This window comes from Syzygium oleosum, unplaced genomic scaffold (genome assembly GCF_021117445.2).
Source record: "Syzygium oleosum isolate NSW1041296 unplaced genomic scaffold, Sole_v2.1 Sole_v2.16, whole genome shotgun sequence".
In the NCBI taxonomy this organism is placed as follows: domain Eukaryota; kingdom Viridiplantae; phylum Streptophyta; class Magnoliopsida; order Myrtales; family Myrtaceae; genus Syzygium; species Syzygium oleosum.
Genome location: NW_026607500.1, coordinates 1,743,835 through 1,771,385, shown reverse-complemented (window position 1 = coordinate 1,771,385; position 27,551 = coordinate 1,743,835). Strand labels below are relative to the sequence as shown.

General features: G+C 39.1%; 1 protein-coding gene across 1 annotated transcript; it reads right to left on the bottom strand.

Moving 5' to 3' along the window:
• Positions 1-6,911: 6,911 nt before the first annotated feature.
• On the bottom strand, positions 6,912-26,080 carry LOC115669894 (uncharacterized). Its single transcript, XM_030591053.2, has 15 exons — positions 25,842-26,080; positions 24,787-25,308; positions 23,723-23,821; positions 23,486-23,538; positions 21,823-21,880; positions 20,043-20,125; positions 18,236-18,313; positions 16,079-16,158; positions 13,340-13,545; positions 11,718-11,792; positions 10,285-10,325; positions 9,365-9,470; positions 8,951-9,033; positions 8,563-8,636; positions 6,912-7,369 (listed from the first exon to the last, which is right to left on the bottom strand). Exons 1-15 carry the CDS (start codon positions 26,025-26,027, stop codon positions 7,260-7,262), a joined length of 1,854 nt encoding a protein of 617 aa, XP_030446913.1. The 5' UTR covers positions 26,028-26,080; the 3' UTR covers positions 6,912-7,259.
• Between the last annotated feature and the right edge of the window lie 1,471 nt (positions 26,081-27,551).

Below are 27,551 nucleotides of genomic sequence, written 5' to 3'. Positions count from 1 at the left end.
CCTTCCTTGCGCTGGCGGTCTGCCCTGAATAGCCGGCGGGGGATTCCCAGCCTAATTCCTGATCCGAGGCGGCTGAGCTCGCATTGGTGGTCCTGTTGGACGCAGTTGAGGGCAATGTCTTATCTGATGGTCCATGCTCCCGCACTTAAAACAAGCCACAAACCTGTTCCGCTGGTAGTTCAGCTTCCCGAAGTTCTTCCTTACGGGAGGGACAAATCGCCTATTTCCCGCCATCGGCTTCTTCCCGAAGCGGCGATTGTCCTTAACCGGGGCAAACCGTGACCCAGAAGCGGCTGCCCTGTTCACTTGATCCCGCTCAATAGCCTGAGCCCTCTCATATAGATCCTCATAAGTTCTCAAATTCACTGGAATCAACTGAGTGCGAATGTCGGCTTTTAGTCCATCCCGAAATCTTCGCGCCTTGTCCTCAGGATGCTCTACCATCGTTGGCGTAAACTTAGACAGTCTAGCAAACTCTGCCTCATACTGATCCACAGTCATTTGGCCTTGGCGGAGTCTCATAAACTCTGCTAGTTTCCTTTCCCTAGCACTCTTAGAGAAGAATTTTCCATAAAAGTTCTCAGAAAACACGGCCCAAGTCTGGGCGACACCCTCAGGAAATACTCTTCCCCTGGTGGCCTTCCACCAATCGTTGGCGTTATCCTGCAGCTGATACACCGCCAATGTTACCTTTTCGGCCTTGGTGCACCCTAACACTTCGAAGGCCTTCTCTAGCGCTTCCACCCAACGTGGCGCGGCCTCGGGGTCACCCTTTCTGTTGAACTTTGGCGGCTTTAACTTTAGGAACTGCTCTACCAGTTGGTGCATCAGCCTATTTGCAACCACTGGGGCCTGCCCTTGATTGGCCTGGTTTCCATTAACAGCAGCAACAGCTGCGGCCTCGGCAGCTTGGGCAATGGTGGCAGTCCTTTCCTGAGCCTGCCTTCCTATCACATTTCCGATCTCCTGCATTGCCTGAATGACTCCATCAATCCTCAGGTCTCCTGTTCCTTGGCCCCTAGTGCCCGATTGTCCTCTACTTCCCCTTCCTCTGCTCATCCTTATGGGTTTCCTCACTATCCAACTACCTGCTATAATTCCACTCAGGAATTAGAGACCTAGGCCAAATTATACCAGTCTATAGCCCTAGGCACAGAATCACAACAGCAATCACATAGCAGGCAGTCAATCACAACGGCACGAAGCCTCAATCAAGAGATAGGTGCACTTACCTCAGGTCCTGCCGCACCTGCACTTTACGGGTCATTCACAACAATCACTCAATCAATCAAGACACCAAACAGTCCGGAGGTACACGTAGCACACAAGTCACCCTATTTGGCTACCCATGGTTATCGCTCCTTATCACTCCAGGCTTCGATCTAATTGGATCAAGCTGACCTTGCTCTGATACCAAATCAACGGGGGATGTCACGCCCCGAACCTTACGAGCGTGCGATCATCCCTCCGAGGTCTATTCAATGCGACGTCCCAGGACGCGTCGCCGACCCAAAACCCAAACAGAGAACAATGCACAAGCGGAAGCAACGATTCACCGGAACAATAAAACACATGACCAAGGATAGCCATCGAACAACAACCATCATAAACATACTTGCATTAATGACAGGGATTTACAATATCCATTACGCCGGAACTATACGTGTAAACCAAAATGGGTCAACGGCCACTAATATATACTTCCCCGTTCCAACCGGGGTACTCGGTCACCGAACGGTCTATCCGGTCCCGGATCCCAAAATGAATCGGCACACCTGCCATCCTCAAGGCTGGGGTTCTGAAAAGTGGGGTTTAAACAATAGTAAGAATAAATCTCAGCGAGTAGGCCCTAATCCGAAACTAGGCTAACATGCACCTCCCGGACAAGCATCAACTAAACACACAGTTGATCAATCACACAACTTAGGCCTTCGGGCCCAAATCAAGCATATAGTGATCCTGCAGGTTAGGCACATAATAATAATAATACTATGCCCAGCAATGCACATACACATGTCAATTGGCCACTGCCACATGCCACACACATGTTTGCACTCGTTGATACACTCTTCGCACACTTGCCAATGTCATGCTTATGCTTGCACAATTCAATGCACACTTGCACACTTGCACACGTGCCAACTTTCCATTTATTCACCGACCCGTGTTAAACGCATCAGGTCCATCACTTATCCAACACTTCCTGGCCCGCGTAAACGCATCAGGCCCAGTGTCTCTAGCCCGCGTAAACGCATCAGGCGCAACACCGATCTCCATATACGGACCGAACTCGCGTAAACGCATCAGGTTGGCCGTCTTCCGGCAATCCGGGCATCGTCCCGCGTTAAACGCCTCAGGACGGGTTCATTACCCCGCGTAAACGACGCCTCAGGGTTTATGTGATCACACGAGCCTAATCCACCAATTATTATTTGAACCCCGTGTAAACGATGCCTTAAGGCGATTTAGGTGATCACATGCTCATGCCATTCGTGCACACTCACATAATGCACATATTATGCCAATGCTCGATATACACATTCATGGCCATAACGTCCACGCTCGGCATCCACAATTTCCACACTCAATTAATGCCACAAAATGCTCAATTCACATAATAGCCCAAATCAAGACCACAATGATCAGCCACTAAGAACAATGGAAAACCAAATATACAGATTCGGAGCAATTCTGAGCCAGCGCACAGTTCTAGAATCCCTTTTTAAATAAATAGTAATTCAACTCCAAAAATTATGAATTTTGAATATGTTGCATAAAACATCTCGATAAACATTTTCTGTGAAGAACTCGAAACCCAGTTCCAACTGTAAACACCTCTTTTTGTCACTTGAAGTCAGACGAAAATCAACCCGTCCGGTCAGGCCGCCTGACCATAAAAATGCATCTCATCCAGTACCCAAATCACTTTGGAAAGCCTTGAAATTTTTATACATCATAGAAACGAATGTTCTTAACAATTTTTGTGTAGGAAGTTTGTCGAAAAGAGATCTGGAAAAATTTATAAAAAATCGAACAGACCCGAAGGTCGGAGGAACAGTGTTTCCGGCAGACTAATTTCGGTCCAAAGATGGACTTCCGAATGGCCTCCAATGATTTCCAAAAATTCTCAAATTAAATTATGCCATACTTCAAGATGTTATGAACAACTTTCATGAGGAACACTTTCACAAATTCGGCCCACAAGAGTCACAGAGAAAATAGCATAGTCCAGCGACGCAGTAGCAACCCTACCGGAAATCAACCAATGCTCAGCCCATTCTAGGCCACCAAACCACATTTAAATCATCACACTAAACCACCAAAACAGCCACAATATCAGCCCTAATCAGCCCACACTAATTAATCCCTAAAATACCCTAATAACCCCTAAAACTTGTCTAAAGTGCACATAAGCCTAATTAAGGATTAGGGTTTCCACTCACTAGGTTTAAGGCTTCAAATGTGGGCCGGACAAGGAGAGAAACGGGCTGAACAGCGGCGGCACGACGCCGAGCGGCGGCTCACGGCGGCTCACGGCGGAGTCGGGTGGAGATGGGGGCTGAACGGCGGTGCTGGTCGGGCTGGAATGGAGGGCGAGAAGCAGCAGAAACCAGAGGAAGCAGAATGAAGAAGCAAGTAGCAGCAGAAACAAAACAGCAAAGAAAAGAAGAGAAGGAAGAAGAAGTCAGCAGAAGGAAGCAGCAGCCACATGAAGCATCATGGGCAGTAGCAGTAGAGGCATGGGCAGCAGCAGCATGGTCAGTGGTCAGCAAAGCAGAAGCAGAAGTCACGTGAGGAAGTGGAGAAAGTCGGCGGAAAAAGAGTCAACAACGTGGGGTGTTCGGGAGGGAAAGAGGAGGAAGTCAGCGGCGTGGGCAGCGGCGGCGTGGGGGAGGAGGAGAAGAAAGAGAGAGAAGAGAGACCAAAGTCAACATATCAATCAAGTGTAATCCAAGGGCTCACAATTGGTTTTGTCAGGCAAGCTAGATCCAAGGGCCACAATTCATTCTTACACAAAATATCTAGGGGCACTTAGAGAATTGAGCAAGAGTGATGGGGGCACCAATGTCCAATATTTTTGGCACTATTAGGGGCTGAATAAAATAAATTAAACCTCTAAAATTCGGAATTAACACTTAGGGCTTAGGGGCAATTCGGTAATTTTTCGATTCCGGTCCGAAATTCCATTTTTCGACTATACCGACCCCAAATATAATTGGTCACACTAAAACGACGTTGTCCTTGCAAAATAGTCGCGTACGTCCATGAGATTCGATACTCAAGTCCGGACTCAATTCCACGATCAATTTCGCTCAAATGCGATTTTAGCGTCTCTTACTAACGGGCGGCTGTTTAGGGGTTATGCGTATCGACTTAGGATTTTTCGAGTCGTGATGGTCTCGATTTTCAAGAGAACACGAGGATTTTATCACTAGTTCCGGGGGTCGCGATCGTTCGGAATAAGTTCGGGATTATTTGCCACACGTACTCTCGGTCGTGCGGAATCACCCGCGTTCTGATCGTACGTCGTTGGCCAAATCAAATCCGTCACTCTCCTTAGATCGGCCCACATTGGCCCAAAATATTTCCTTGTCGTTTCTCGGAATCGGACTCGATTCGCAGTCGAGTTCTTGGGTCCACGTACCGTTTTCCTAGTTAGCCTTTCCCTATTGGTCAATATCCCGAGAAGGATCCGTTCCGGACGAGACTTACTAAAATGAAATGAGAAATACACATCTATTTCATTGATCATGAAAGTGGGTCGAATTCAGGATGTTACACAAAGGAAATATGTCCTATATCTTCTAAAGGAAGCCGAAATGAGTGATTGTAGATCCGTAGAAACTCCGATAGATCCCAATCAAAAACTTGGAGATGACAAATATGGGGTTTCTGTTGATACATCGAGAGACCATAAGCTAGTAGGGAAACTGATCTATTTGTCGTAAACTCGACCATATATTACCTTTCCAGTGAGTATGGTAAGCTAATTTATGCACTTTCCATATGAAAAACATCTTAAGGCTGTGTACGGGACCCTAAGATATCGAGCACACTTGGAAAATGTCTGTTATTCAAAAAATTTACTTAACGAGAGATTGAAGCATACACGGATGCAGACTGGGTAGGGTCAATTATTGATAGATGGTCGACTTCAAAATATTGTACATATGTATGGGGGAACTTGGTTACTTGGCAAAGGTAAAAGCAAAATGTGGTGGCACAAAGCAGTGCATAAATGAAATACCAAGCAATGGCCCACGGGATCCGTGAGATGTTGTGGCTAACACGAGTATTAGAAGAACTTCGAGTATTAGTGAAAATACCTTTGAAGTACTGTGACAACAAGGCTGCAATCAACATTGCACATAATCAAGTGCAACATGATAGAACTAAGCATGTTGAGATCGACATACACTTTATCAAGGAGAAGATTGGCGCAAGAGCTATTTGTATGCCATTTGTGCCAACAACACAACAAATAGCATACCTTCTTACAATTGTTATTCAGACCTAACTTCGAGTCTCTCGTCAGCAAGTTGGGCATGATAGACATTTATGCACCAACTTGAGAGGGGGTGTTGAAGAATTAGAAAAAAATCTCGGATGTCTCAAGGAAAATTTGTCAAAGAATAAGATGAAAATCTCGAGATAAAAAATTATTTTGTTTCTATTTATTTTATTTCCTTTTATTTCTGAATCTTCTTGAATAGGAAGTAAATCGCTTGAATTAAGAAGTAGGAAATCTGTTTTTATTTCTTGCTTTTTTTTAGTTGTCGTAGCCCTATTTTAAATGTTATGTTCTTTGTAAGTATGAGAAGTAATAAAAACTAGAAGAAACAATTTTTCTTCTTTGAAAACCGCAAACATAATTTAATTTTTTTTCCATATCAGTTAATAGACAAAAGCTTTGTTCATCTGCATTTCCAATATAATATACTATTTAAAAGTTCTACCTTATGTTTGTGCATCTTTTTAAAACTAATTAGTTGCCTTCTAATTTCGATAATTTAGTTTTGTGGTACCCTTTACAACTAATGAATGTAAAAAAAATAGTGTATCTATACTAGGTTCATGCTTCCTTTTAATTATACTTTTGTGTGACAATATGCATAATGTGAGGTAAACAACTAGCATATATAGTCAAGGAAGAAATAGAGGATAATGGTAAGGGTTAATACCACGAAAAACTATAAACTAGTACACTTATAATAAATTTATCCAAAATTAATTTTTTAACCAGAAAAACCCCAAAATGGTACACCTGCGACAATTTTACCCTCTATTAGTTTTCATTAAATTTTACCGTCAAATTTCTGAGTTAGATAACACGTGGCTGTTGACTGGTGTACCAATTTGGGGCTTTATCTTCCGTTAGTCACATGTATACCAGTTTGTGATTTTTTGTGATATTTTTTTCATTTAATGGAGGGTAAATTTGTCACAAATATAATAATTTGGGGTTTTTAGTGGTCAAAAAATTAATTTGGGATAAATTTGTCACAAATGTATCGGTTTAGGATTTTTCGTGGTAAAAAAAATAATTTTGAATAAATTTATCACAAATGTACTAATTTGAAGTTTTTCGTAGTATTAATCCTAATGGTAAAGAAAAACTGAAAATGACTTAACGAGTACATCTTTTTTCCCAGGTAGTCCTTCATCCTTTCTCTGCATGTCTTTATATTGAGGATCACAATGGACAAAAAGGAAACGAAAAGGACCTGGTGATTTTACAACAGTACCGAAAGTGAGAGGAATGGTAGTTTACATGAAACAATGCCTTACTAATCTCAAGTGAAAAATTTACCAAAGTTTCGAGCGATTAAATATTTCATGATTGGAAGCAGATGGTAGAGATTTAGCAGATTTCTATGACACCTCTCTAATATAATTTGTAGCCCTTCATCTGTCTAATTTCTCAATCGCTGCATTAACTTGCCAAATTACCAAAAGAATAGATTCTGCTCAAGACTATTTGGGTGAGGTTAGAGAACTACATTATTACAAAGTGGATCTTCTATTGAATATATACTTAGCTTAACAAAATAGCCAGTAAAGTAGAAAGAGGTCTTAACACTCTTTCTCAAAGTAATCAGCATCGAAATGTGTAAAGCAAGAAAAGATTATACACGCTATTTTCCTCAAGGAAGAGAAGTACTATCTATCATGATAACAATGACTTGTGCATGCGACGGGATTACGAGAGGGCAATACATGTATGCTGATGGATTTAAGCATCAGCAGCTCACGAGCTATCATCGCACTCGTACAGAATTATAGACTTCAATGTAGTTCCCTGCAGTGTTGTTCCAGCTGTAGTCTCTCTCCATCGCCTTCCGCACAAGGCCGGTCCATTCATCTGGCTCTGCAACAGCAGTTATAAAGTAAGTCACATAACGAGAAAGACAGTAATAAATGATGTCTTGTCCTAGTCCAAACCACCACAGCTTCTTTCAGTTCTCTGTGTCTTCTTGCAATTCTGTTAAGTGGAATAGTCTTTTACGAATTTCATTAAAAGAGAATGAAGCCGCCATTGCATAAACAAGTTCTTAGACAACTTTCATCAGTCAATGTTTTCCATCTGATGATTCTCTTCACAGAACTTAACGACTATATAGAAAAAGGTGATGGCAGCCATTGATCAGAAAGAGTTTAGATCTCAGTCCTACAGCTGGAGGAATTAATATAAGATGATGTAAAGCATCAATCACTGGGGAGAGGTAGATGTGTAGAGCGGCCTTAGAAAAAAAAATTAACTAGTGTTGCTGATTCTTAGGTTGTTGATAGATCTGTCAAACAGGTGGGTCGAATCGGGTTTGGGCCGGGTCGAAAATTGTCTGACCCAAATAGACCCATTTAACCCGTTTTGACCCATTTTCACGTAATGCAAATATAATGACCCATACCCAACCCGACCCATACCCGACCTGATTTATATTGCTAAAACACTATTATATTTAAGTCAATCTAGGAAAACTCACACCCAAATTGAGATGAGAGTACGAAGTGAATGAGCGCGAGATTAAGTGAGGGTGAAAGAGATGAGTTGAGTTTAAATAAGTAGTAAACCTATTTATGACCCATTTACGACCCATTTATAATTCATTTAACATCCATATTATGTTTATACCCATTTATGATCCATTTACTAAATATAACTGACCCATTTATGACCCATTTACTGATATATGGATTAAAAAATGGGTTTACGACCCATTTTGACAGGTCTAGTTGTTACACTATGTCCTCTGGTTCCTTCAGCCATTGAAATGACAGTCGCCAAGAACTTCCATTCAGCAAAAAAGTTTTCCCATTTACAAACTTCCACCGAGTGGTTGCAGATATCAGTAGCCCCACGAAAAGCATATTCTTGATATTTATTCTCTTTTAACCATGTGGATTGGACAGATTCTACACAAAGTGATCAGCTCCAGACTTATAAGTTATGAAGTTACAAGAAAAGTGTAGCAACGAGTAGCAAAGATTCGAGCTTAAACCTAGAAGCTACTGTTCAGAGTAATTAATGGGATGAGATAAAAAAAAGAGAGCAGAACTTACTGTTTTTATAAAGAGAAAAGGCACGGTTTAAAGCTGAGTTCAAGGACCCTTCATCAATTCCTTCAAAGACGTACCTAGGAAACGCGAGAAAATCTTCAGTAACATCATGTACTACATCAAAATCAGGTACAGAATCAAATTTCCACACTACAATCCTCAGTGACAATGGCCTGTAGTTTTGCTCATGCAATAAGAGTCGGGATAGCACTACATGTTGAATGACCAACAATTAATATAAAGAATGTAGAGAAACCATATCCATCTGACTCTGGAGATTTTTCCGAATATTTTATAAATGCACAGAAAGTTCTCATGTAGCCAAAGGATGGTGGTGCGAATTCCACCTTTTTCGAAACAAACTTAAATTCAATGAGTCTAAACAGAATACCCATTTGCCATATGGCTGTTTGAGTGATCATCAATGTCAAAGACCGTGTCGGCCAGACCACCAGTTCTCCTCACTATTGGCACCTAGACATGTAAGTAGAAATCAGATTAAAAACTGATCGCACATAATTAGTTTTCTGCACAATTAATAAGTACCCTCTAAACTGATAGAGGAACAAAGAAGTAATTGTATGCATTAGCCACATCAAAATGTCCAGTTCAGCATTCATAAATATTGAAACTTCTATAAGTCACTAAATTATATGAAAAATAAAAACACAAGCACCTATGCTAATAGTTTGTCCTAAAACTTGTGTACATAGGAGGGGGTAATAATTCCTATCACAGGTACTCTGGTGACCACCCAATCATAAACGAATTGTTAAGAACAATTTATATTGAGGGAGATACATACTGCGCCATATCTCATTCCAATCATTTGGGCAAGTCCACAAGGTTCATACAAGGAAGGGACTAACACCATGTCAGCTGCAGCATAGAGCATGTGGGACAGCTCTTCACTGCAAAAAGAAGAAAAGAGCGCATGATCTAATATTGAATATCGTTAGCAATAGAGCCTGTGCAGCACAGGGAAAATCTTTTATTGCAGAATTGAAAACAAACATAACATAACTCCAACAGTAACTACATAACATCATTTCAATCGTACTTCCAATGTTGACTTCGTCATCAACTTAGTTATTAGCTTCGGTCTCCTCTTTCCCTCAATACCAAAGGTAATTGTCCTTTTGCTTTTTTGGTCTTAACTGCCCGATTCAAGATTCTCGTGTCAACCTTAACTTCAGCGTATGATCTTAATTTGAGGTTTCTTCGAAATATGTCTACTGTAACCTGACTCTACATTCTCATGTTACAAGTTTTATTTAGCTTCAGTAGACTGGCTAGTCCCTTGTAGTTTAGTTCAAATTGTAGTTTAGGTTAAGTTACAATCTCGGATCTTGATATGTGATTTTATATGAGATCACTGTAATTGGCCATTCACAGTGCAGACAAGGCGGGCAATGGCACTATTTAATCCAAGATGACTACTACCCATGAAATCAGCTGTTGCAATAGGTAGTATGTAGGAGATGTTGCAGAGAGACAGATGAGGAAAACATTAGTAAGCAGGAAAACATATCTTTTGCCCAAAACAAGTCATCCTGCATGATGAAGCTTATGATATGGACCTCTTTTTAATTACTCCTTACTGCTCAAGTATACACATTGAAGAAGGGATTTACTAGATGATTATGCAGAGGAGGTTTTCTCTTAGGAGCTGAACAACAGGTGAAGTCTTGGCTAGGAGACCATTACTTTCGGTAAGGTAATTACCTGTACATGAGAAGAATACGGATTGCAGGACCTTCATTGTACTACAAAATAGGGGATGGAGAAACGTATGTTAGAGGATCCTATATCATGACACTCATAAAGAAAAACTAGCAAATTGTCACGTCAATAACTTAACTAATCAAAAGCTTTTTAAGTGGATACATTTGTTTCAGTTTACATCCAGCAACCATATTCCTTCTTATCTATAATTGTAATTTCAAAGGGTTCTTACTCCCTAGAGACAAAAAGGTTTAGGAGCAGCTCAACAAAATAGGAGGACAAGATAAAAAAATTCATAGCTCTGAACAAGAAACACATTTGCTGGAGGAAAACAAAAGTGAATGATGCTCAATCTGGAGTAGCAAATAATCAGCCAATCTGTAGCCCCTATCAAAGGGCAAGGAAGATGATGTTTCCCATATACTACTCAATTTTCATTTACTGTGTTGTGGGACTTGTCTTAGGGAGAGAACTTTTTGTAAGTGACTTCTGCAAAGCACATGCAACCAGCAGAATTTGCAAAATCAACATAGTTGTCTATGCAACAACCATAACATAAGACAATGTAGACTTGATTTGAAAAATGGCACAAATAAACAAAAATTACAGAGCAAATGACACGTACTGAAAGCCATTGTTCAGAAAATATAAAAACTAATTCCTTAAACATGAAAGAAGTCTTGCTCTTGTGGCAGAGAGAATTGCTAATAGGCACAACTGATTTCGAAATGCACATTTGCTCAGTAGATCACTTGAACATATGGGGTGGTCTCAATAAAACAATGAAAACTCTCCCTAAAGTTTTATTGTGTTGAAGGAGTAAGGGACCAGCTAATTTAGCCAAAAGCCTCATGACTCATTGCAAGAATTTAATACTTTAGCATGCCCTAAGAAAAAAGAGCACAGAAGGAACAAAATAGAAGTGTTTGTCCATCTGTCCATTCTTCCAACATGATGAGTACAGGTTACAAAGAAGCTACAACTGAACCTAGTGAAATTGCCGTTGACAATGCCATCAAATATTGTTCACCTTGACCATAAATTGTCCAATGATTTGCTAATGAAGGATCAATAACATCTCATTGACTCTTCTAGGGAAAAATAGCAAGGGATAACCTTAGGAAAAAGAATACAAGGGAAAGAGAACAAGGATGATACTTTATATCAAGAAATGACTTCGTTCACACAGTAAAGAGAGATGACAAGTTCTGGTAATTATAAACTGGAATTTGTTAATGAGTGCCTCCTGAGCACCTATTAAACAGCTTGTTAAGGAAATATTACAGTTTTCAATGCATTAACTGCTTATGTGAATTGTGTAATCAATGTTTCATAATTGAAATTTAACATGTACGCGTAACAAGATCCTCAATGCATTAACTGCTCAGAGGTAATCGTTGACAAGATCCTTTATAAACCACAAGATTGTTTACCAAGTCTGCGAGATCTTTGAACTCTCTTTCTACCCGACCATCAGGAGCTTTTCCTAATACAACCATCTGTCCACCCTGGAAGTTCACAGAACAAGAAAAACTTGTCAAGGCACTACAGCATTAATGCTGATGAAATTTAGTCAAGAAATGTGCTAAGCAGAGAAAGCATACACGAAACTAAAATGACAGCATAAAATCTGCTGTTTGCAAACTAGAGTAGATACATGTTTTCTCAAAGTGACTCTGTCTTTGTTAACTGTTTTTTCCCTCGAAAATAGGAAATTAGCTCAAAGTATGCTGAACTATTACAACTTATTCTTTTCCAGGAAAACATTGTTGATGATGGGGATTTGTCAAGCGATAGTTAAATATCAAGGGGTGCAACCAGAACAGAGAGCATTACTTGCAGTTTCTAAATTTTTCTGCTAATTTGAATTGGCCTGGTAAAATGTGACGCAAGCATGATCAACTGTTAACTTATAACTAAAGTTCCTGTCATTTTTTAGACTGGTATGGCAATATTTGAACTTCGATTTTCTAGAGCTGAAGGCTTCCAAGAATCATATATTGCTGTTGACAGGGTTATCTAACAGAGAAATAAAAGTATATCAAGTAGCTGACTGTCTACAGTCCCACCACGAATGCTAGATTACATAAGAGTTTTAGATAATATAGAAAAGGTTCCATTATAACTGGATAGTATAAGGAACGGGAAGATGGATATCTTTATGATGGAGAGCCTGTGGGAAATCCTAGACAGCTAGCAAGGCACTTCACTTCTAGGCTCCATTTTCTCTAAAAAAAATTGGGCACTTCTCATCAAGCAAGGCACAAGACTCACATGCGTGCTTTTTATCTTTAATGAGTTATGTTCTACGAAAACTTCTGGAGTCTCTATGGTTTTGACATTTTATAGAGTTTCATTCCCTCTTTTTTGTGATAAATAATCGATAGGAAAGTAATAGTATGAGACAAAGCTAACATTTTAAAACTTAGGCCTCAATTTCTAAATCATTAGGGCATACAATCCTCAATCTGATCCTAATGATCCAATCCTTATATACTTCAAAAGATCCTAACAACCTTCTTTGCAAGAGAAATAGATGTTGTCCAGAAATTACTTGAAAAATTACGAAAAACAAAGAAGTCAAAGTGATGACAGAAGATTGCTCACTCAAGTTCTAAAGAACATAAAGCTAGTCTTCGCAAAAGAGTTCTGAGACAGCTACGTCAAAGTAAAATGCCACCGATTTGACTTCAAATCTAGAGTTACATCTAAGGAGTGACTCCAATATATCAGAATTTAATTCAACATGCCGACAACCTATATAATTGCTTGAAGCTGTGGAGTATTCAGAAAATCATAACCTATGCCTTTCACTACCATATCTGTAAGTGTCTAACCATCCAGCATTTTAGAGACTACATTTTGATCTAAGAAAAGATGCACAGTAACATACATATTGCTAAACCATATATTAGTTCAGCAACTGCAACTGTCCTGACATTTTCTCTTCAATTGCTTTCCGATGTGCATTGGTGACAAGAGAGAGAGAGAGAGAGAGAGAGAGAGAGAGAGAGAGAGAGAGAGAGAGAGAGAGAGAGAGAGATGAAAAACCTACAAGTTCCTCAATGTGCTTAATTGCATGAATGATCAAATGAAGCCCCTTTTGAGCAACCAATCTAGTAATACAGACAACCAAGGGCACCTTTCGCTGTGTTCCATTTACCACATCTTTGCCCTCTGCTATCCCTGCACTTTCTACAGGCAAGCCAAGCCCCTTCTGGACATAATCTTTGCAGAACTTTTTGCCTTCTAGTTTTTGAGCTAGGGAAAAACAAAGAGAGAGGTGAGAGAGAGAATAAGCAGTACTTATTAACATTGAAAACCACTCAATCCAAGTTCAGAAAAAGTTAAGGTATACTTTGATTTTGATCCACTTTCTTTCCTAGAAAAATGGCATAGCAACTATGCAGTCGCCTTTCATGTTGACCACTTCTTGAGGAAGATCAAATGATTCCTTTCTCACACAATTAAGGTGACTCATGTTGCAAGTAGAGTTACTAATTCAATGACATGTCAGTATTGTGTAACGCTTCTTTTGAGCATTAATTTACAGAATGAGCTCCCAAATTGTAGCATACAGAAGAATATCCTAGGAGATTGGCATTTTTAAACAAGCTCAATACATCGTGTTTAATTCATCTATCACCACAGGGATTGCCTCATCAGACTAATTGTGACTACCAGCATCAGATGGAACTTTTGCTTTGCATTTTGGCAGCAGAAAAATCTCCGGAAAAACTTTTACATCTTCATTTTTTATGGTATGTCAGTTATTCTCCTCAATTGGGTCCTTATCCTTCTTCCATAATTACAAAACTATTTGCGCAAGAAGCATTGTGTGAATTTTCTTTTTTTTCTGTTAAACAAAATATTTCAAATACCCATGCCTCAGTTGGTCTCATGCAAATTGACTAATTTGTGAGCATGTTTGATTAATCCATCTTGTCAGTGAATATTGACAATCAACAGCTAACCATTGCTTTGAACAAGACAAATTCAAATGCTTGGTAAAGATTTATAACAGCTAAAAAGTTGATTGTGACAATACAGGTATTTTGTGAGACACTTCTCTGTGAATGCAGAGGCAAAAAAAGAAAAAGAAAGAAGAGTGTAGATGTGTCACATCTGTGCTATTTTAGCATTTCCTCAAGAATGAAGGGACAATTAGATACATGTATGTGTGCCTACATTCCATATCGCTTAGGATGGGAATGTTGTGAAGGCTTTGTCTTTGATCTTCTCGGAAAATGCTGGTTAGGCAGTGAGAAAGGTGAAATAATGAGCATGGGGATCACAGATGTTTCATTTTAAGTATATATAACACTGTGTACATACTCATTTCACTGAGGCAGATTATGTTCTAATTTTAGGCAATTTTAAGTTCTCAAGACTCAAACTTGACTAAAAGGTATTACCACACTGTAGGATTGTCAAACAACTGCACAGACATTAAATTGAATCTCACAAAAAGAGTCCTCTCTACATCTATTAGAATTTTAATCTATTTCATTGGCACGTTCACACGATTGTAAACCTACTCCTTAATGTAACTCCAGCTTCTCTTGTAACTATATGACTCATTGATGAAAATGTTCAATAACGAACTAGGACATATCTCAGCAGTTTACATAATTAGCGACATAGACTTAAGGGAACTGTATGGTGTTTCTGGCTTTTAACTTGATGTTTCGTCTATAGCTTTTGTTAAGATCATAATATAGGGATTAGTCTTTTAACACATGGCCACGGCATATCGTAACAATCCCAATATTGACCAGTTCCTATGTTCAAATCCTCAAGATAGGTTTATTTAGAATGCTTTAAAACCCCTTAATCATTTTATAAATGCGAAAAGATAGGTAGAGTAGCTATAAGTTAGGGGGCCAAAATCGTAAGCTTCTTATCTAGCTTATGACTGCTAATAGCTTGTCTCAAAAGAAGAAGAAGTCATATAGGTAAATCAAAGACACCACCCCCACACACAGACCCTCCAGTTATACTACTAGAATCATCTGATATAAGAAGAAGAAGTCATATAGGTAAATCAAAGACACCACCCCCACACACAGACCCTCCAGTTATACTACTAGAATCATCTGATATAAGAAGGAGATTAAGAAATTGACTATCCAGTTTTACTCCTGGACATCCGAAAAAACCATAGTATTAGGTAGGTTTACCACTGTGCTGTCTAGCGGAAGACAATATTCATCTCATGAAGTAAATGCTAACACTCTTGTCCACCCAAATTGACGAAGATCTTCATTATCATACTGCCTATTTCATCTGCTTAGACTCTTGGTTGGATTAGGCATTCGCCAGATGCAAGGTCTTAACCAGCAATCTCCACTCTTGAAATGCATGGCATCACCAAGGTAATTGATGTGGCAGTGGAAATAGAGTCAGATTCAATTTGATACCACCACACAGATTAAGTTCAATCCCAAAGAAAAAGCCAATTAGCCTATTTATACGACCTAGCAAATGATCAGTGTCCTATAGTGAAGTAATGAACTTTAACTCCCGCACATGATTAAGGGACCACTTTTCGGTTTAGTTCACCTCCATATTTTACACCACTTAATCCAAAAGCAAGACCAAACTAGAACTATAAGAATCTTGTGTCGAAGATCAAGTGTTATAAAAACATCATAATCGTAGTTTTGGCCAATTGGCTGCACACTCTTAGACCAATACAAGAGCAACAGTTGCAAAAAGTTGAGAAAAACACTTGTAGATATGTCTGGAGGATAACACAAATTAATGGTAACCTTGGGAAAGGGTAGAGCATCACCATTATATTTAACAGGCAAGAAGATATCCGTGGCAGGATTCCAGATTGCAGTGTCTATCCCATTCAGTATGCCAAAATACCTGAGAAATTCAATTGGCATTATTAGATGCAACATAACAGCTTCTATGCAGCATTTAAGAACCAAATAAAAGTACTTTTCCTCTAACAGTAAAGAGAGGCAAAATATGATAACGAAAACAGAAATGCAACAGATTATGTCAATAGAGCATGGATTTCTATACCTCAAGGTTCTTACATACCAAAGCCAAACTATTTCCCTCCAGACTCACACTTTCATGTAAAAGAACCATAAGTAGTTCAACACTGTCAGGGAACAAAAAGTTTCAATAGTTGAAAGTCAGCTTATATGTCTGGACCCCGGGTATGACCTAGGAATTGAACATTTTCCCTAAGGCTGTGTTTGGAAGCAAGATGGAGGAGGAAAATGAGAGAAAAATGTCCACTAATTCAAATTTTCCCTCCTCTCCCTACTCACAAAAATTTGGAATTTTTCAAAACTTTCCACCCAAATTTTCTTCACCTCCACTTACCTAATTTCCCAAACATAGCATGAAGGATCAATTCTTTCAACTATCTTTTCAGCTCGGCAGAAAGATGCCTAGCAGAGTTTACAGAAGTAGCACTGTAAAAGTGCATGGCTGAAAGCCAAGGATTAGACAGAATTTTCTCAAGTTGTTACGTTAGCTTAAGGAATTAACTCAGAGCTGAAACTTGAAAGCTCCTCTATAGGGTTCCGCAAAAAAGCATTAAGGGTCTACAGCCCTGGAATAGGAAGAACTGCAAGTCCGAACTCACTAAAACAATAGATGTACAGAATCCAGCTTCACCTGTCTATGGGGTTTGTCTACACCTTTCATGCATGTTAAGCTCCTCCACCTCTAGTAGCTTAAGCTTTTGGCTTAGACATTCTGACATAGTATCATAGAACGGTTTCAATCATTCATGCATCTTTTTTCTTTATCACATCTCCACTTCAATCGCTAGTAGAGGGGGGGAATTTCTTGTTTAGCTGGTAATACTTTTGCTTGTATGGTGAAGCCAGTACACTTAAAGCACTGTGGATATAGACTTTGGATTTGAAAAACATTGGCAGTACTAGATAAGTTTATTTGCTTAGATTGGCCGACTCAAATTAATAAAAATAGGCAGTCATTGTTCCCTGAAGCTTGTTTGCATCAGTGAACGTTAACCAATTTAGCTACCAAAACACATCTAGTTAACTCTAAGCCCGCAATCACTTCCCCACTACACAAGTAATTTCTGAACATGTAAACAGCTCTTTCCATCTTTGACATGAATTTAATCCATGATTATGTCGAGGGTTCAACTAAATTTAGAGATATTTTAGGGGCTAATCAAGCAATGGTCATTTATGGTCAGAAATAAATGTCATTTTTTAATAGAATCAGTAGCTTCTTCTCAGCCATTGCTTCTCTGATGCTACTTAAACAAAATTGCTCAATAGTATCCCCTCCCACAAGCACAAAACTGAAGGCACATTTATATGCTGAAGCTTGCATTTGCTAACTTTGAGAACATGACTTGATCATTTGATCTCCAAAGAGAACCAAGGAGTTGCTGATCTCACCAATCTACAACTTTGTTTATTTAAGCATAATATCTAGGTCATTCTATAACACAGTAACAGTTAAATTATGTTGCAACATTGTCCAAAAATAAGGCATTGTAAAGATATCATGACATGACAATGTCCAAATGATAACCAATGAGATTTCGCAAAAAGTCAAAGAATGTCATGCAAATAAACCCCTACAGATTTTTCTGGCCCAAAAAACTTCAAGAAGCTAACATATGAAATGAACTTAAAGCTCTAAGAAGTCTTTCAGTATACAGTAAGTCAATGTGCATGTTGGACTATGAACCATGTAAAAAGATAAAAAAACAACAGCGAAACGATGTACTTCATTATAATTAGCTATCAATTCCACAATAATGTTTAATGACATATCAGACTTCCCACTGTTACATGGATCTGAGTAAGAGAGAAGGTTGATGGTGTCTACACTAATCAATACTTCATAAAGCTAATAAAGCCCAGACAGAGCATTTGAAAGGTGAGACTAAAAGCATAGCTGGACCAGAAAAAGAATGTTCACTATACTGCCAGATCCTTACTTATCTCTGTTTCTTATCAATGTGCTAGAAAGCCATCCTGAGCAAAGTGTTTCCTCGAGATATGTTGGGGAGACTGTCCTGAAAATCAAAGAGAGTGAATTGTTAAGTATAAGAAATGGATTTTCTATTTATGAAGTTCTATGAACGAAGTGACATTTATCAGCAATCATAAAATCCAAATCCTATCCACCAGTTCAATTTTAGCTCACATCTCTTGCATAGCGTATTTTTGAGACAATGCACGTTCTAATATTTTCATTCTGTACATAGCATCACACAACTTCTGATAGTGCAAGAATAAAATAATTCATGATTTCCCATAGCTCTAATAGGAAAAAAAAGTTCGAAGTTCCCATATGCAACCATGATATTGAATACTTTCCGGGGGCTAAGAAGCAATTTCTAAGATCCAGCTAAAAAGAAGGCTAATGAGCAGCATTCATGATCATCCCAGTTTGGAGTCTTGTTGAGGCAGTTCAACTTTAAATGGGTTCCACAAACAATCAAGGAATGGATACGCAAATTGATGCATCACTCCTTCAAACAGTTTGATCCTAGACATTGCAGTTCTGAAAGGTTGGGAGCTGAAAAGCATTGAGGAGAGCAAATTCTTATCTCCCTTGATGTGTCAGTTTTGATACCGTTGTTCTTTCAAATAGGGGCTAGCATCAAGCCCACATACAGTTTGGAACTCTTGAAGGGGCTCAAAAGGAAATGGAATGCAGAAAGAATGGGAGACATGAGGATTTGCAAGTTTTCTTTGGTAAAAGAGATTAAATATCTTGATGACATAAGGAACAGATAGGTGCTTCCCCAAAAGAGCGAATAGCAAGAAAACAGACCAAGGGTATTACCAGGAGGTAATTTCTTGGATGCAAAAACCAACACTTTTGTGGTTCAAGGGGTAGACAGAATAACCAACTTCTTCCAAACGACAGGAGGACAAGTGACACATGATCTTATGAGTAGGAGCAGTACAGAGAAGGACTTAATGAAGAGGGTGTGACAACAAAAGCGATAATCCACAACTCCTTGGTGCACTGTCACAATTCCAATAAAACTTAGCTTTCGACAACAGGAGTGGAAGGTATCTCCCTCAAAAACATCACAAAATATTTCCAGGATAGTTCATACACCCGTCTTCCCTAAAGATGGTAAGGCTCAGGCACATGTATAAAGTATTAGAGGGGTCGCAGGAAAGCATTTATGTCTTTGGTGAACTTCCATCAGAAACTTCGCTTTTCTTACTCTATTAGGATGAGGAGGCTTCAGTGGCTGATTGTTTTGAGCAACATAGGCTTTTTTATTATAAAGCAAACATAAAAGAAAGAGTTTGAAAACAACTCCAGAAGACTAGTCAACTCTCAAAGCTGTGAAACCAAGGCTGTGTGCTCAAGTACACACTCAAGCACTGGAGATTCATGTTTGGTTCTTTGAACTTGTAAGATAGGCACTAGATTTAGCTCGGTATATTTCTCAACTAGGATTCTGAAAAATTCACCATGGCATGAAGCCACAAAAAATTTGACACATTCATATCAATGGTGTTTTTATTAAATTAAATGTAATATCTTTCCTTGAAGAAGAACTTAAAAAAGTGAACTTGCCCAACGAGACTCAAGCAGAAGGAAAATGAGAGTAATCTGTAAATGATTGGTTAAGGCCTCAATTGTAAACTGTCTCCATGGAAATGCAGCTGGAAGTAGTCTGTAATTATGGGCTTAGGCCATTTCCCAAGTATTTTCAGAAGGCTTCTGTAGATAGATGCATAAAATTTAAGTAACTCCCCCCAATCAGGATAACTTACATTACTGCATTACTGTAAACAATTCCTCCTTTTAGCAAGCTTAATCTCTCAGGATTATGACCAATTGTTCGGTCATCTACTGCCTGCCATGATGGTAAGAAAGAGACAATGATTTGATCATAAAGTACAAAAACCTAACATTAAATAGGAAATAAATAGTGATTGAAAGCTAAAAAAGAATGAAGACTCTGACCCAATGAAGATTAATTTTTGAAGGAGACGTTTAACCAACATTATGAAGAAAAAAAATTTCTCATCATTTTTGTATAAATAAGCAACTAGCCTTAACTACAACAAAAATACCAGGAAATCCACCCGGCATTTCAATAGTATTGGATATATGGAGAGTTTTCGCATATCTCTTTAACACTAAGTCAGATGAAGCTCAGTGTCTTTAAATCCATGCTAACACAACTATTTAGTAGCAAAGAAGCGATGATAATATGGTAAAAAAGAATATACTGATCAGAAAAAAAAAGTCAAATTATTGCTCTTCAACCCTTTTTGCCTAGAAAATCAGGTCCAAGTGGCACCATTTTCAACATCCTTTGTAAACAGGTAGACATGTGTTTCTATAGCAGAAGTGCAATTCCTGATGACAGCAACTAAATAAGGATGAATCAAAGTACTGCAGATAGAGGAACCGTGTAATCATAGATATATTCCCATGTAGGAATCATATTTAATTGGTGACAAGCAACAATGAAGCTAAGACATGTTGTACAAGGAATGTTAGGCAGAATAAAAGCGCCTTCAATTAGTGGATTTCTCCTTTCAACACATGAGGTGATTAATGGTTAAGAAGCGGAAATTTATGTTGTATTAGGCTCTCCACCAAGGAAAAACAATCTCATCGTTGGGCCACCCGGCCAAGCTTTGATCTGCATCTTATCTGATCCTTGAGATTCGTGAGGAACTTAATGGCCCAGGGTTTGCCCACTTAGATGGGCTTCCACATCATTAGAATCCAGTGCTCTATGTGAATCTAAAATCAAGTCCTTGTCAGACCTCAATCTAGGATATTGTCGATGGGTTTTATGAGTGACTTCCAACAGTAGCTTGCTATAGCAATTGTAGATATAATTTGTTTAGTTACATTTTTATTCATTTATACAGTTGATTGCTGGTAGAAAATGCCCATTGACCCTAAATTAAGGAGGTAAAGTCATAGCTAAAGTTCAAATAACTGCAGAACGGGCCAAGTACATGGACCGGTATGCCCGGTCTAATTATGTTGGTTCTGACATAGATTGTACTCCTATTTACAGTATTAACCAACATAAGTAGACCGGGCATACCGGTCCATGTACTTGGCACAGAGTACAATCTATGTCAATGAATCTGCCCAGAACTTTTCCAAATCTAACCTCAGTAATCCATATTCAGAGCCAATGAATCTGCCCAGGGCACTTTCCTTCATCCAATTTCTGTATGTCGTCTTTTCTCCTTGAAACTCAGTTCCAAAAGAAGCTGATCTCCAAATCCTCATATTTTTGGCCACCTTAGCACTACTAAGTCAGAACTCATGGACCTTATGAATCTGATTAATGAATTCATATACCAACGTTCTCCAGAATTCTATGGTAGATTCAACATGACTCTACATTCCACTAGGAAACAATAACATAAAATAATCCTTTCACAGATATTCAAATTGAAAAGGTTAATGTAAGGGAGCATTAAAAGTAGCCACACAGCATACTGATGATGTATGGTACGCACAATTAGAGGTCAGCCATGCCCATATAAAATTAGCTTATGTAACGCACTTAAAGCTTACCTTATCAGTTGTCGCATAAATTGCACCATCAAGACCACATTTATTGAGTTGCTCTTGTCTGCCAATTTAACACAGCCACATCAAGCCAAATCGCAATCATATACAGAGAAAGGAAGGAACTATTAGCATATTTTTTGAAACGTGAAGACATTTAAGCTAAATTCTCAAGCTTGAGGAAAGCTAGGCAACTAATTCAATCCTATACCCTAGTTCATCAAGTCAAGAGCCGCCATTCCATATATCACTTAGCTTTTTTATTCGAAAAGAAAACTCCAAAATTGAAACCATGTATTGAATACATTCCCTCATTTCCATCCAAAGCATTCTGAGTTTCCATCTTACAAAAATATTGGTCTATTCTTCATCAACTGATATGGCTTGATCTTGGTCAACGGAAATTCTACTCTATTTACTGAATGACATGAAATTTTGCCCACTGAGAAAGTGATGCCTCTTTGAGTCTCGTCATCTTATTTTTCTTTTGAGTCACGTTCTTCAGTTCAGTGTGAAGGACATCTATTATGAAAAGAAAATCAAATTTTCCTTCTTTTCAGCCAGGTATTTGATGCTATAAGTATTTGCAAAGAAAAAAGAAATCCATACCAAGAGTGAGTACTTCTACTTATTTCAATTCCTACAAGATTATCATTAATAAATCCGTGGGAGGCTACAAAAAAGTACCAAAATCAATTATGTGTGCCAGTGGCGAAAACTTTCCTTTGGTCAGTATTGGATAGATGTTTTGGTTAAGTAGGAAATTTAGTAGATGTATTTTTCAAAGCAAAAGGAGATTTTATGTAAGAAAGGCATGAAGGGGGAACCACCCCTGCACAAGAGTTACACTAAGACAAATTCAAACAAATGATCCAAATTGGAAAGTTTGGTTTTACGGTAATCCAAAAACTCAAAATTTGTAGCCTTTATTTGTTATTTACATCAAAAGCTGTTAAGGTTCTCTCCCAAAAAACATTGACAGAAGGATAACAGCAAGTAATGATCTTTTCTCAGAGTTATTGACAAAGCAATTATCTTTCCAAGCCCAGAGTTGTTTCCCAACGAGAAGCTTCAGCCCAATGAATGCCTAAAAGTCATAATATTCTGTACTAGTATTGCTCCGGAGCACTAATATTACCTATTGATTGATTACTCAACAACTTTTATCACAGTGAGTACACACACACAGAACCTTTCATGGGAAGATTACAAACTTTCAATTCCTAAATGACCGATATTTATCGGGTTTATTGACAATTCGATAACATATAAACTGCCCTAGACAAATCTCATCTGTTAGTGACTTCTGCACAAGGGTTGACTTGGTGCACCCTTGGTTCCTATGACTGGATATTTCTTTCTAACATGGATGAAGGCTGGTCAGCTGGCAAAGAAGCCAACGGACAGTGAGTGCAATTATGAATCAAATGGAGACTATGAAATATTCTGAATTCTTTACAGAACTTTAATTGAATGGAATATCGAGCATCAGCAGAAATATAAATCAAAGATCCAATAATCAGATCAAAGCTACAGCTCTATCAACAGACTCATGAAGGCCGCACAACTACAAATTTACTCATAGCCTTGTTAATAATTGTCAGGTAGTCATCATAATGCAGAAATTATCTTTAACTCAGATACGATGCAGAACACAGTTTTGACCGACCTGCATTCACCATAATGCTCCATATTGTGGATTGTCAATGTTATTCTTGGTCTCTGGACATAAAAATTCTGTGTCAATAAAACTCAACAATCTGTAATGTACATCTGCTATGAACATAAACGAGAAGAAAGAACTACTTGTAGACAAGAGTCACCAACAGCTATGCTATATAGAAAGATAGCAGAAATATCTTCAATCCAACTCCAGTTCAGCCAAGTAGAGTGGCAGAGAAAGTACCTTAAGTGAGAGATGATGGTACATATCCCAGTAAAGAAGTGCCAAAGCACTTGTTTGCCATTCGTGGACGTGAATAATATCAGGCTGCACTCCAGTCACCTGCCGTGATTTAGATATGTTGCTGAAGATAGATACTGCAATGCCATCACAAGTAGCAAGATCCAAACATCGTTGTCGGCCAGAGGAAAAAATTTGGTACTGGCTTAAGTAACAAAACCCTTTGAAGCTTTAATAGATAAACAGATAGGTAACGAAACTCCTGCATTGCTCCATTCTCAAAAACAATCCAGAACATGCTTATGTACAGATTATTGTACAATCATAGAGATGATTTTATAACGAACCAAGGCAAGACCTAGTGCATTAAAAACCTCCAAAAGAAACTCTCAAGGTTGTCATTTGACGTTGTTCTAACTAACCGAACATGAGGTTCCCATTAACATCGGCACACCAGCTAATGCATGACATATACCATCAAGAGCGGGAAGCCATAGGACAATGGGACCAATACATTAGTTGGCTTCATCAGAAGCCACTACAGGAGATGGTGGATAAGGTATGCATGGTTTCCATAGCATCCACACTGCAAGGACCCATTATTCTGATTCCATTTGCAACAACCGCAGCCCCAAGACCACAACCACAAGGTGCAAGCCCCAAGAAGAGTACCCAAACTGGAAATTTGTTGATCCATCTCAACTTTATATAGTGCGTAGAAACCTCCATCACTCTTCATTTGGACTTGGGTAACTCCATCACTCTCCATTCGGACTTGGGTACACACAAACACACAGACACGTTATGCACCGGACATTATACATGTAGCTTATCTAGCATTTCATAGAAATGAAAGATAATTTGACCAAACGGCTGTAAGCCTGCATTCTTGACATTTATATGTAATTCATAAATGTAAATTCTCCGCTATACCACACATGATGAGCCAGGCTGAGTAGTTAGTTATTCCTATCTTAATAAAGTGCAGATAAAACCAGTTCCCGCTACCGAAAGTTATTCATAGATGATAACAAAAGAACTTGGAAAACAATGTTATGGTGACATACCTGCATCCACTCAAGGCAAGCACGGCTGAAGAATATATACGCTTCCAGCTCATTGTATGAACCCCCATATACATATTTCCCTTTAAAGAATTGATTAGACGGTTCAATGAATATGACGGGAATGCCAGAAACTTCCCCACGATATGCATTAGTCGGTATCCATTTTCCATCATGGAATGAATTATATGTAGTTACCAACGTGAGATCGGTTATGTGTTGCTTCTCGATGCATTCGTAGAAAGGAAGCATGACATCAACCGTATGACCACGTGACAGGCATGCGCGAGCAAGTCCAGTCACAACATCACCGAGACCTCCAACTTTGGCTATAGGAGCCATCTCAGCAGTAACATGGATGATGTGCATGAGATCGGAATCATTCTCCACATCAGCAGGAAGCTCAACGCTGACATCCCAAGTAGGGAATTCTTTCTTCCAAAATGGAGTTTCATCACTAGGGGAAGGCCACACCAAGGCTTTCGATGCAGGATTGATAGTATCCACCGCACTTTCAGCTCGTGCCTGCACTCCACAACAAATTCAAAAAAAATTTTTATGACAGGTCAGCATCTTTTGCAGCAAACAAGACCTTACAGCATCTATCACAGTTAGTTCTGCACAGAAGACTACTCCTTCTTTTCCCTATTGAATTTGAGTAGAAGATCAGACCTCCCTTTGACCAACAACTGGCAGTAATCTACGTCTCCTTGGAGCTAACTTTTTTTTTGGCTAAGTTCCTCCTGACCATATCCCAGGTGACGATTGTTCACTATTCTCAGACCAATCGCACACTTTCCGTTCGAACTACCCATCATTCGCAGTCATTGCGAAACTAACTCAGTGCTTCCATCATTATATGTCAAACTTCAATAACAACAAGCAGATAGCTCCAACATTACCAACTATCGAATTGAAGAAGCAATAAGCCAAATTAGTTTCCACCAAGAACCCAGAAAGAAAGAAGCACAGAGCCCACGTTTGAGAGGCCAATTGGCATTCAACAGGGTGCACAATAAGTACAAACAGGCACCCACAATACCAGAGATATTACTTGCCTCCAAGTGCACATTCAAGTTCTGGGAGTTTGTGTCCACAGCCTTGATTCTGCGAGAGGGAGAGTTCAAGCTGTAAGCGGCGGTGGCATCGGTGGGAAGACGTGAAGACTTGCTCTTTCGTGTCAGAGAGGCTCGTCTGGGAAGCAAGCACGAGTGACCAAAGGTGCCCACCGTTGCATACTCCATCTTCGTTTCTCGACCACTGAACTGGAGTGAGGTATCGAGATCGGCACTGATCGTTTAAAGATGCTAAATTAAAGTGCAATTAAAATCCTGGACGTTTGGCGGAAAATCGAGGCCAAATCCTGAAAAAATAAAATACATAAAACAATATCTCTGCTTTCCTAATTACCAAAAATTAAAAAATTTGCACAAACTTTTATTTGTGATACCAATATACTAATCGTTATACTATTAATCCACATATGTTGATATGACATTTTAACTGTGAATTGTATGAACTTGAATTTGAATGTTGCATGCTGAGGGAATTAGCGAAAAAAGAAAAGGGTTAATACTTAATACCATGAAAATTCCCAAATCAATATACCAGTGACAAATTTACCTAAAACTAATTTTTTGACAATAAAAAACCCCAAACTGGTACATATGTGACAGATTTACTCTAAACTAATTTTTTGATTATCAAAAACCCAAAACTGATACATTTGTGAAAAATTTGCCCTCCATTAAATTGAATTAATGTCACAAAAAATCACAAAATGGTACACATGTAACAGACGGAGAGTAAAACCTCAAACTGGTATACCCGTCAACTATCACGTGTCATCTAACTTAGAAATTTAATGGTAAAATTTAACGGAAACTAATAGAGGGTAAAATTATCATAGGTGTATCAGTTTGGGGTTTTTCGTGATTAAAAAATTAGCTTGGGGTAAATTTGCCACAAGCGTACCAGTTTGGGGTTTTCGTTAGGGGTGATCGGTTCCAGGGTGGGTAGGGTCCAGACCTAGAACCTGGAATCTACCCTGTTATAACCGATTCTCAATTTTTGGAACTTGGAACCTACCCTGTTTTCTCTAAACCCTGTTTTGGAACCTACCCTGTTTTTCCGGTCCGGTTTCAGGGTCTACCCGATAACCTGTTTTTTTTTTTTCCTTTTTCTGGTTTCAGAAATTTGAAGTAAAATAAACAATCCACAAGCACTATCCAGCAATTGGCATGCTCCCACCAAACGCAGCATGTTTTCTCTTTTCTCTCAAATGCAGCACAATCAGACCGACCAACCGCCATGGATACCCTAGAGCTTACCCCCACCAAACGAACACACAGCTTGAACGATGGCCCAAAAAATCAAGAGAATACAGTCGCCCACCATCCCGAACACAACCCCCCACAAGCAAACAACAATCACCACAAAAACACAGCACCAAAACACATCGAACAAGAACTCGAAAATCGCAAGAATTGTACTACTCACAAGGAGCATTCCCTTCTTTCCTCTCAAATGCAGCACAATCAAACCGAAAAATTTTACAACGAGAATTATCAAAAATTTGTTTGAACCCCTTGTCCCTTTTCCCCCCTCCGTCCGAAAAATTTTACAACAAAAACCTCGTCACCTAACAAAAAAGTACCAAAAAAAATTCAATTGCGGACTCACCTTTCTCTCGATAGTTGCGTCGGAGTCGGCCACAACAAGGCGAGAGGCGACGAGAGGGGTTGCGTTCTTGCGAGCCGCGGCGACGA